General features: G+C 45.4%; 1 protein-coding gene across 1 annotated transcript; it reads left to right on the top strand.

Moving 5' to 3' along the window:
- The first annotated feature begins 4,899 nt into the window (after positions 1–4,899).
- LOC139285358 (trace amine-associated receptor 13c-like) lies at positions 4,900–5,928 on the top strand. The gene has a single exon (XM_070905922.1). The coding sequence runs from the start codon at positions 4,900–4,902 to the stop codon at positions 5,926–5,928; it is 1,029 nt and encodes a 342-aa protein (XP_070762023.1).
- Positions 5,929–12,260: the final 6,332 nt, after the last annotated feature.

Genomic DNA, 12,260 nt, shown 5'->3' with positions numbered 1-12,260 from the left:
ACAGTGGTGTTTTGATACAAGCTCAGACACAGTGTTTCGAATCACTCCGCTTCAGGAAGAGTGACACAAGCTCTAGAGCCTCGGTATCATTTGCCCATCACTACTAATACCTGCCTCTTTGAGTCCGGGATCATCTTCGGCCTGCCCGTCTTCCTGATTGTTTCCCTGCCTCCCAGCCACGCTCACGCCAGCCTCATCCTACATTACCTTCACTCTTCCCTGCTGCCTTTGGATTCCGTTCCCCTGCCATCAGCTCCGCATCCAGATTCCATTTGATAATAAAACCTCACCATATCTAAACACAACTCTGTCCGTGTCCTGCACTTGGGTCCCTCCAGTGTGTGTAACACGCAGTCTTCCAAGTTAGCCCATATAATACTATTGAGGTTCTCTTTTGTACGGTTGGGCTCAACTTCAACAGAATAATGCTGAGCAATCTTCATCAGCTGTTCCTTGGTACATTGCTCTCGCAACTCCTCAGAGGAAGACTGAATGAAATCTTCCACAATGTTAGCCATAACCACAAACCAAATCTATGCACCTACACAATCAAATTGAGTTAAACTCTACAAAACCTTTGCATTATGCAATAAGTGGCAAAAAGAACTGGTGTCACGACTGGGCAAGGCAAAAATTAAGGAGTATTTATTTATAACAAAATATGATGCTTGACAAAGCAAGAGATATCTACAAAGTAACAAATCAAATTCACTCCTAAGGAATGGAGGAAAAACACTAACATGAAAATGCAAGAAAACAAAGGAGCTAAACTAACAAAGTTAACAACAGAAAATCACTCCTGAAAGTGGAGGAAGAAAACTGGGAAAACCAAGACAGCAAAGTGAACAAAATAACAAGGACACTGAAACACAGGGACTAACAAGAAAGCTTGACATGGAATTACGGCTGGTTATCATGACACTGAGGACAAGACGAACTGGCACAAGACAAAGGGAGACACAGACTATTTAAACATGAGGTGAGTGAACACAGGTGGAAACAATCAGGGCGGGGCTGACAATCACAAAGGTGGGAAACACGAGGGCAGGAAGTAAAGTGGTCTGAAACGAGAGGGAACACAGTTACTACAAAATAAAACAGGAAATGACAAGACAACATGACTAAATGAGACAAAAACGGTAACTTAACGTAAATGACGAGACATGAGAGTACCCCCCCTCTAGGGACGGCTCCTGACGGCCCAGGCACATCTGGATGGAGGCGATAAAAGTCTTGGATGAGGGTTTTGTCCACTATGTAGGAGGCAGGAACCCATTGTCTCTCCTCTGGACCTCCCAGTCCAACGGGAATTGCCTGCCTCTGCCTCTGTTGCAGACCGCTAGGAGCTTTTTGACGGTGTAAACTGGACCGCCCTCGACCATCCAGGAGGGTGGAGGGGGTTTGGTTGCGGTAACCATTGGACTGTTTTTGACAGGCTTCACCCTGCCCACATGGAAGGTGGGATGGACCCTCAGGGAACGAGGAAGGCTGAGATGCACCGAAGCAGGGTTGATGACCTTGGTGATGGGGAATGGACCCACGAACCAGGGCCCCAGCTTCCCAGACTCTCTGTTTACTCCAGGAGGTGGGGTTTTGGGACACCAGGCAGCGCAGGCAGGTCTCCAGGACTTGGTTCAGCCGCTCCGTCTGACCATTAGACTCCAGGTGAAATCCGGAAGAGAGGCTGACCGTGGCCCCGATGAGGTTGCAGAACTCCTTCCAAAACCTCGACACGAACTGGGGACCACGGTCCGAAACAATGTCCCTGGGTAATCCATGAACACGAAAGACATGGTGACACAGAATTTCTGCCGTCTCCTTAGCAGACGGCAGCTTGGGCAAGGCAATGAAATGAGTCATCTTGGAAAAACAATCCACCACCATAAGTACGGTAGTGTTACCTTCAGACGGAGGGAGTCCCGTTACAAAGTCCACCGATATATCGGCCCAGGGACGGCTGGGAACGGGAAGCGGCTGAAGGAGACCTGCCCACGCCTTGGAGGAAGACTTGCTCCGAGCACACACCGGGCACGCCTCCACATACTCCCTGACGGCCTTTTCCATCACCGGCCACCAGAAACGTTGGCGAATGAAGAAGACCGTCCGCTTAACACCAGGATGACAGGTAAGCAGCGAGGTGTGAGCCCAATGAACCACCTGGGAACGCTTATCCACCGGCACAAACAAGCGTTTGGGAGGACAATCGCCCGGGGACGGGTTCATACCATTGGCTTGCTTTACCTCGGATACTATGCGACAGGAAACCGCCCCAACCACACGGTTAAGTGGCAGGATGGATTCTGGTTCCTTGGCAACAGGCTCAGGATCGTACAGCCAGGAGAGGGCGTCCAGTTTAACGTTCTGGGACCCCGGCCTGTAAGAAAGAGCAAAGTTAAAGCGGTTAAAGAATAGCGACCAGCGGGCGTGCCTAGAATTGAGTCTCTTGGCACTACGAATATACTGGAGATTTTTATGATCTGTCCACACGATGAACGGCGTTGCTGTTGCTCCTCGGAGGTGATCTTGGTCCGCCCCAGCTGCATGGGCTCCTCACCGGAAGCTGGAAGAGCAGGCTGGAGACGAACAGGCGGCAATGGAGGGTAGTTTCCCAGCGATGAGTGCCCCTCGTGGCGATGGTGGCTAACTGTGGAGGCCTTCCTTTGGCTGATCCGGTCCAGCAGTCGATTGTCCACTCTAATGGCCATGGCAATAACAGAGTCCAGATCTTGGGGTAGGTCTAGAGGGGCTAGATGGTCTTGAATGGGGTCAGTCCTTCAATAAAAGCGTCAAATAACGCTGGGTCGTTCCAACCGCTGTCTGCAGCTATGGTGTGGAACTCAACAGCGTAGTCAGACAAAGGGCAGTTGCCTTGTACTAACCTCTTCAGGGCTTGGGCTGCCTCGGGTGTGGTGTGGTTGAAGATCTTCTTCAGAGTGTCTATGAACAGCTCTGGCGAGTTGCACACTGGGGAATCGGAGGTGGCCCAAGCCGCCGCACGACTGGTGAGATGCGACGTGATGAAGGTGACCCGAGAACGTGGTGTGGGGAAGGCAGTGGGATTCATCTCGAAGTGCAGGTTGCACTGGACCAGGAAGGGCCTACACAGAACAGACTCTCCCGAGAATCTTTCGGATGCAGCAAGACGGGGAGGCATGGCAGAGATGACCGGCAAAACAGGTGCAGAAACACTTGAGCTACCGGTAGACGTGGTCGGGCTCGAGCTATGAGGAGCTTCTCGCAGGTGAGTGAGCATATCCTGCATCTGCTGGGCTAGGTGATTAACCTGGGTGATAACTGAGATCTTAAAATCCTCCTAATGCGTGGACAGGTTAGTAACACCACGACTCATAGCCGCCACCTGCTCCTCATGCTGTCTAATGATAGCACTGTGTGAGCTGACCAGCTCTTTAAGCTGACTAGAGTCGGCTGGGTTCATGACTGGCAAGTTTGTTCTGTCACGACTGAGCAAGGCAAAAATGAACCCACACGCACGACTCAAACAAAGTACAAATTAAGAGTATTTATTTATAACAAAATATGATGCTTTGACAAGGCAAGAGATATCTACAAAGTAACAAATCAAAATCCCTCCTAAGGAAGGGAGGAAAAACACTAACATGAAAATGCAAGAAAACAAAGGAGCTAAACTAACAAAGTTAGTAGCCACCTCTTGTGGTGGGAGGTTTTGGTCCTGATGGACTGCAGCCTCCTGCCAGAGGGGAGGGGGACAAACAGATAGTGTCTGAGGTGGGAGGGGTCGGCAGCGATCTTCCCTGCTCTCCTCAGGGTCCTGGAGGAGTACAGGTCCTTAAGGGTTTATTAAGGGTTAATCTCCCAACAATAGACCAGCAGTACAATATGGTGTTTATTTGAGTAAGACTGCTTGGTGACAGAGGCAATGCATTACAACAGTAAGCCTCACCAGACTTCACCACTGTCAGTGGCCCAACTTGAAGTACCCTACCACATAGCTACTTTTTCTGCAGACAAATGTTAATGGGCTGATTGTCATTTGGCAGTGTTTTAACAATATTGAAGGTAAATACATGATATAGATGACTGCAAGTGTTGTATTGTATGGTAACTTATATAAGGTTAGTTCGACTATAATGCTGAAAAATGTCTGATTTAGAATTGCCAAACCACTTAAAAAATGAAGAAGATAAAAAATAGATGAACAGTTAAAACTTTCAAATTTGAGCTTCTGAGGCTGGATGTGACAAACAGTGACCAACAATGCTGAGGCTTAGGGCAAACACTATCGTTAGCTGGCTGTCACCAATGAAGGCAGGTCAGGGAGACGTGGATGCTGCTCCGCAGGGCGCTCGATTTGTGTGCCCATGTCCTCCCTACGCCAACTGTGTCGCTGTTTATACTACTTCACCTGACTTCCTAAGTCAGGAGGGGCAGGGGTGCGGTTGTCGTGCATGACAACACACTTTTAAATGAGAATTGATGCAATGGACCAAATTTGAAAACTAAAATATAAAAAGAAGTGAAAATAAATGAGCACCACCTGGGGTCTATTAAAAAATAAGTATTTGTTGTGACTTTGTTGGCCGTGCTATTGTGATTTTCATATCAAGCATTGATAGACCAGAAAGACTTTTCATCTTAAAGACTTATGGCTTGATTTTTGTTACTCAAAACAATATTATTTAACTATGAGTTGTTATTTAGGCCATTATTGTGCATAACATAATAATGTGTCATGAACTGTTTTGCATTTATGTTAATAGCAGGCTTTTGATTGGATGGCACAGTGCATCAGGTCATTTGTAGGAGGCCTCTATACTGTGTCTTTGGTTTAAAGACAGATTTCAGCATATTTCTCCCATGGACCTCTCTCTGAGTTCAGTTGGGTTATCTGAGGTTTTGGCATATGTCTTTGGGTTTATGATGACTGGTGGCCTTTCTCAAGAGCAGTACTGTTTTCCAGGCTCTAATGCCTCGTGTGTTAGGGAACAGTTCAGTGTGGGGTCCGAAGTTGCCCTCTCTTTGTTGTTTGCTTTAGGCATGCTGGTTACCATTTTAGGGAACTCTGTTGTCATTGTGTCAATAGGGCATTTCAAGCAGTTGCATAATCCTACCAATGTGCTTATTCTGTCTCTTGCTCTGGTTGACTTACTAGTGGGTGTTATTGTGATGCCCTTCAGCGCCATCCGGACCATTCATGGCTGCTGGTTCTATGGTGATGCCTTCTGTCTGCTGCACTCCAGTTTTGATGTGTTTTTCACCACTCTTTCTATCTTCCACCTAATTTGCATTGCTGTGGACAGACAACAAGCAATATGCAATCCTCTGCATTATTCCACGAAAATCACAATGTCATTGGCCTGGATTATGGTATGTGTCAGCTGGGCACTGGCTGCTGTTTACTCTTATGGACTACTTTACTCAAAGGCCAACATAGCAGGACTAGAGGATTATATTGCATCAATAAACTGCCTTGGAAGTTGTAACCTTCTCTTCAATCCCCTTTGGGGAATCCTAGACAGTGTTATCTGCTTTTTCTTTCCCTGCACTGTAATGGTTAGTCTTTACACTAAAATATTTATTGTGGCTAAAGAGCATGTAAGAAAGATCGGAGATATGAGCAACTGTTCAGATGACAAAGGAAGAGGTGGGTTTGTTAAACAGTCTGAGCACAAGGCTGCAAAGACTCTGGGTATTGTGCTTGGTGCATTCATCTTTTGTTGGATGCCCTTTTTCATAACTTCGATAATTGATGCCTACACTGGCTTCAGTACACCTGCTGCCACGTTTGAAGCATTCGTTTGGTTGGGTTACTTCAATTCAACCTTAAACCCAATTATTTACGCCTTGTTCTATCCCTGCTTCAAAAAATGTTTTTATTGTATTGTCACTCTGAAAATATTCCACTCAAATTCCTCAACCATGAATATATCTGTTAAAGGACAAAACTAAAACTGTGTATTTTCAAATGAGATATTTTTGAACACTTGAAGTTCTTGGGTATGCATTTGCATTAGTGATAGAAAGGTCTTTCTTTTGCTGTTGTCATCAACAATTACGAAAATGCAAGGTGTTTTTTTTTTTTTTTTACCAAAAACCTCTGTTGTGCAACTATTATCAGACAATAAGTTTGTTATTAAAATAGTAGTGGTACATTTAGTCCCACATTGACCCTTATTCATGTGTCTCTCTGTACGTGACTGCTTTTACATCCTATTTTTCATGTCAAATTTGTCAGTACATTCATTTGAAAAACACCTATCGATAATAGCTTGTATAATCAATTCATAATTACATTAAAGTAATGCATCTTGATCAACACTTATAACAATGTATACATTCATATTTTTGCTTTTAAATGGTATGTAGGGGTGACATATTGTGCATTATTGTGTCGTGTTTTTTCCCAGTAATACACGGACAGAAGAGAAACTAGTTGGACCCTAACTTTTCTCTACTTGACTATACAATTGCGTGTTGAGTTAATTTAGGGATTCAAATTAGTTTTTAACAATTGAAGATGGCATTTGCGATCTTGTTATAATGTATTTCATGTGAGTTAATTTCCTAGAATGTTTAAACACATGGCAATAAATGTGATCAAAGTTGGTTATAAAAAATAAATACCCCAACCTTGAGCAATTCAGTTAATTACAGTTAATTATTATTCCGGGGGGGGGGGGTTAGACAACAAAGTGTTATGCACAGTGTTGTTAATTTCTTCTTCATTCCCCAGATGTAGGCGATGATTCGATGATGGAAGGAGACTCCGCTGATACTGACTTTTCACATAATATTCTTTATTTGCATCAAAGATCAGGATCAACAGGCATGCGCATCTTGACATGTACAGCACCCGTAGCCGAATCAGTACTGCTGCCCCGAACACTGTTCAAGCTCGTCTTTTATACATTTAGGCATACATAGGATCCTACTATAACACATGAGTCTGTAAACTTATATCTCCCTAGGGTCCCTCAGTACCCCAAAACCGATGATATACAGGTTATTTGGACAGCAGCCAAGAGGAAAGGGGAAAAGAGACCCCCATAACTCCCACATACCAAGAAGACCTCATACAACAATAATGAATCTTGTCAGTATGGAGCCCCAACATCTGCTAGTCATTTACCTGGAACACTGCATACGTGACAACTTTGTACTGTATATTATTTTATGAAAAGACTACTTTTATGATTAGTATCAAATAATACACATCAACAGTAAATACAGTGATGGAGAGAGAGCTATGTCACACTCAGGTAATACAAGTACTGTTCCTTTATGGCATACTGATATTTTCAATGACCATGTATGTTGTGATGTTGAATTACTTTTTCGATAAGACACTATTTCAGCATGATAATATATATAATAACAGCAATAATAATAGCAATAACAGCTTCAATAATAACAGAACTATGAATAATAATTGTAGCGATGAGAGTCAAGCGGGCCTGTGGCGGCAGCAGTCAGGCGTACCAGGACCACGATCCACAGGATGATGAGGTTTTACAGCTGTTTGGAGGTAAGGTACCGCCTGAGGACAGGAGATGATCAATTCTGTCTCTAATAGTGCAGAAACTTGAAAGGAAATGAAATGAAAATTCTGACTGTTTGCGTTAATTTGCGGGTTTGGTTGTTATACCATGGAGCTGACTTTCTTTGTTTTATTATCTTCTTTTTAAGAGGGGCAATAGAGTTGAGTGTCAGTCGCATAGAGCCTGCGGCACTGTCAACAAGACCGTCCATTTGGGAGGGACGGAGGTTAGCATAGGAGTCCTCAGTTGTATTGACATATGGCATTGAGTTAAATGCCGATGGAATCACTTCCTTAAATTTAGCTACAGCACTATCAGATAGATTTCTGGTGTAGACTTTTTTGCCTAATGGCGTGTAGTCCAGTAATAGGAATTCAAAAGTTATTAAATAATGGTCCGATAACAAAGGATTCTGTGGAAAGAGTATTAGATGTTCAATTTCAGAACCAGGTCGAGGGTGTGATTAAAACAGTGAGTGGGTTTCTGTACCCTCTGACAGAAGCCAATTGAATCCAATAATCAGAGAAATGCAGTACCAAGGCTATCATTATCAACGTCCACATGAATATTAAAATCACCTGCAATAATTACTTTGTCTGTTTTAAGGACTAAACCTGATAAAAACTCAACTCAGTTCAGATAAAAATTCAGATGACGGTTGGGAGTGAAAGACTAAGAACAGGGATTTTGAATGAGTCATAGTCCAAGCATTTAATGTGTTAATGTTAACGTTACACATTTTAGAAGGTTAGTCGGACTATGGGTAGTAAATGGTAAATTCTCAACCTGTGGGGAACACTGACTATTGTTCACCATGATTCTCATTCCGACTCACTGGACGATGTTGCAACCAAGGACTTTATTTTACGCCCTTCATGGGAGTCAGGCCACTGGAGTGTTATATATGTTGATGTAATGTATAGAATTGGGATGCCATGTATGTTAATCTCTCTTACATGTATGTTAATGTATATGTTAATATGTTGTTTTCACTCAAATATTTTGACCTGAAAAACCTGCGTGCACTCTCTTGCCAGTGCCATTAATTGATAAATTCACTGCTAAGAAGTAAAAGCCAGCTACGCTGTTTACCCAAATACAAACACAGAACACTGAGGCAGGGAACTGGTGCAAGAAAAGGTATTTGAACACTTAGTGGAAATGAATGAGTCTCTTATCGGGGGGGGCAAAGTGCAAGGGCAGAGCCGTGAGCCGGAGGACAATGAAGGAAAGAGCAGGGAAGCCGGGCCGAGGGAGTCCAGAGATCCAGAATCTTCAGGAGGAACAGGAGTGGGTCTGAGGCGGGAGTCGGGTCAGGATGGCTGTAGGCACGGAAGACAGGATTTAAAGAGACAGCTGAACAAAGAACCTGGAGGGCTGAAATGAGACTGACTGAATAACTGAGTCTACAATCGTGATGGAGTTGAGGCCTGGTTTATATAGCAGAGTCTGATTGGAGATGATTAGCCTGCACACCCGATCCCACTCCTGCATCACCCATTATGTATACTAATATAATATGTATATCATAATTTTGGACAAAGGATTCAGCAGTGATAAGAGGGATTCAGCTGGCCTGTTAGGGTTACTATAGGGCTTGGATTCGAGCAGACTCAGAGGCAGTAGACAGAGTTAAGTGGTTTATTAATCTTACAGGTGAGGGCAGAGAGGGAGGTGAAGGGCTGAGGAGCGAGGAGCAGGGGATGTTCAGATGTCTGGGGTGGAGTGGAGCAGATGGAGGGAATGCAGGTAGATCTGAGACACAGGAGAGCGGAGATTAGCAATATACACTTCACAATTAGAGATCACAGGATAAATTAGCTGAGACACAGTACCACGCAGGTAAACAGACGAACTGGCGAAGACTGGAGAGAAGAGCCGGTGTATATATGCTGCAGGGTTGATTGTGGATTGATGACAGGTGTGGTGATGAGCAGACTTGCAGGTGTGTAGGTGATTCAGCAGGGCCAGTAGCTCCACCCATGTGGACACATAGGAGAGACAACACACACACACAAGAAACAGGAGACAAGAGGGAGGGGGGAAGAGAGGAAAACACAGGGAAAAGAGAGGGAGAAACCCCAGGACCATAACAGTACCCCCCCCCCCCCCCCCAACGGGCGCCTCCTGGTGCCCTAGGCTTGTCTGGATGGTTCCTGTGGAATTCCTTGACCACCTCAGCATCCAGGATGGATGCCCGTGGGACCCAAGACCTCTTCTCTGGGCCATATACCTCCCAGTCCACCAGGTACTGGAGACCTCTTCCTCGACGGCGAACGTCCACGAGGCGGCGCACCGTGTAAATCAGACCGTCACCAATGACCCGGGTGGGTGGAGGGGGTCTGGCAGGAGGGCACAGACGGCTGACGGAGACTGGTTTGAGTTGAGAAACATGGAATGTAGGATGAATCCTAATGGAGAAGGGCAGTTTTAACTTCACAGCTGAGGGGTTGATGATGCGTTCGATAGTGAAGGGACCAATATAAGGGGGGGGGCTAATTTCTTTGATTCTCCTCAAAGGGGGATGTTCTTTGACGAGAGCCAAACCTCCTGCCCAGGTTGGTACGAAGGTGCCGGGACCTGGTGACGGTCCGCAAAGCGTCGGTTGGACTCCGCAGATCGTAGGAGCGCAGGTTGCGTCTCCCTCCATGCTTTGCGGCAGCGCCATAGGTGGAACTGCACTAAGGGGACCGCTAACTCGCTTTCCTGGGACGGAAAGAGTGGTGGCTGGTATCCCAGACTTGCTTCGAACGATGACACCCCAGTAGCAGAGCTGGAGAGAGAATTGTGCGCATACTCAATCCAGGGTAGTTGCTTGCTCCAAGCTGCCGGGTTGGGCGATGTGGGACCAAGGGCGACCAGGAACAGGGAGCGCCTGCAGGAGACCAGTTGAAGGATGATGAGAGGATTTCCCTTGGGCACAGAGAGTACAGGTAGAGACAAAGGCACGAACATTGGGCTCCATCATAGGCCACCAGAAATGACGTCTTAACAGGGACAGGGTGCGGTGAATACCGTAATGACAGGAAAAAACGGGAGTTATGCCCCCACTGCAGCACTTGAGAGCGGACTGCGTCTGGCACAAACAGGCGGTTAGGTGGACCATTACCTGGGTCGGGTTGAGTATATTGTGCCCCCCAACCACTGACACAATCTCCCGGGTGACAGCAGCCACCACACATGAGGTGGGGAGGATTGATTCTGGGCTGGAGGGTGCCTCCTCAGGACTGAATAGGCGGGAGAGGGTGTCTGGTTTTATGTTTTTGGATCCCGGGCAGTAAGTGAGGGTGAAGCGGAAACGTCTGAAGAATAGGGCCCAACGGGCCTGACGGGAGTTGAGTCTCTTGGCAGTTTGGATATATGCAAGGTTCTTGTGGTCGGTCCACACGATGAAAGCGAGTTCAGCCCCCTCCAGACAGTGTGACCACTCTTCGAGTGCCAGCTTGACTGCCAACAACTCTCTGTTGCCGACGTCGTAGTTGGCCTCTGCTGGAGAGAGCCTCCGGGAAAAAAAAAAGCGCAGGGATGCAACTTTTGGTCAGGCCCAAAACGTTGCGACAACACGGCCCCCACCCCAGTCTCTGAGGCGTCAACCTCCACGACGAACTGAGAGGAGGGATCTGGCTGCTTGAGGATGGGACCTGATGTGAAGAGGTCCTTGAGGTGAGTGAAGGCAGTTTGAGCTTCTGGGGACCACGAGAAGGGCAAAGAGGTGGAGGTGAGTCTGGTGAGAGGAGCAGCTACTTTGCTGTAATCTCGGATGAAGCGCCTGTAGAAGTTGGCGAACCCTAGGAATCTCTGGAGCCGTTGGTTGGGAAGGGCCAATCAGTTACTGCTTGGATTTTGAAGGGGTCTGCCCTGATCTGTCCTCTTTCAACAATGTAGCCAAGAAACTCACAGAGTCTGTGTGGAACTTGCACTTCTCAGCCTTGATGTAGAGGCAGTTCTCCAGGAGCCTCTGTAACATCTGACGAACATGGAGGATATGCTCCTCTTCGTTTTCAGAAAAGATCAGGATGTCGTCCAAATAAACAACAACGAAGCGGTTCAAAAAGTCTCTCAGTACGTCATTGACCAGGGATTGGAAGACAGCAGGGGCGTTAGAGAGGCCGAAGGGCATGACTCGATATTCGAAGTGTCCAAGGGGGGTGTTGAAATGTCAATCTGAAAAAACTCTGTTGAAGACTTAAATGAAATGTAATTTAGTGTGAAAAGTATGCTGAAGCATTTTTAAGCATTTGCCAAGGAGTTCTTGGAATATGCTAACAAAATCATTTGCATGTTGTGGTTTTGCTTGTAAATAATAAATAAAAAATATAGAACCAATGAGTGGTGGTGTCATTTTTGGGAAGTATTTTCAAAATGTTGCTACAGGCAAGTGTTAATGCTAGAGCATACCTTTTAAGATAATCCTCTTCTTTTGCAGTTTATATTTTTTTTAAATGAAGAATGACACAACGTAAAAGTGCAGCTAACCTACATTTAGAGAAAGAAAGTGTATTTGAATAAAGAAAAAACAAAATTGGACAATTTATTTCACAGCACTTCTGATAGTTTATGTAAACTTGGGCTTTTGCAAAGTAAAATTAAATTTTTTTGTGTGTTTCATATGTAAATAGTCTTAGATTTACAGTACCTTTTGTAATAACTGCAGTAATTTTTAATTAAGTTATCAAGTACTTAATCTTTTCTTTTTATTTTTTTTTAAAGATAATTCCTGTTTTCTAGAGGTGTATGACTCCA

Source organism: Enoplosus armatus, chromosome 5, assembly GCF_043641665.1.
Source record: "Enoplosus armatus isolate fEnoArm2 chromosome 5, fEnoArm2.hap1, whole genome shotgun sequence".
In the NCBI taxonomy this organism is placed as follows: domain Eukaryota; kingdom Metazoa; phylum Chordata; class Actinopteri; order Centrarchiformes; family Enoplosidae; genus Enoplosus; species Enoplosus armatus.
This window is presented reverse-complemented; position numbering and strand designations above follow the sequence as displayed.

What these genes read in the sequence shown, in the direction of transcription:
- LOC139285358 (XM_070905922.1), top strand. Translation starts at nt 4,900, where the DNA reads ATGACTGGTGGCCTTTCTCAAGAGCAGTACTGTTTTCCAGGCTCTAAT.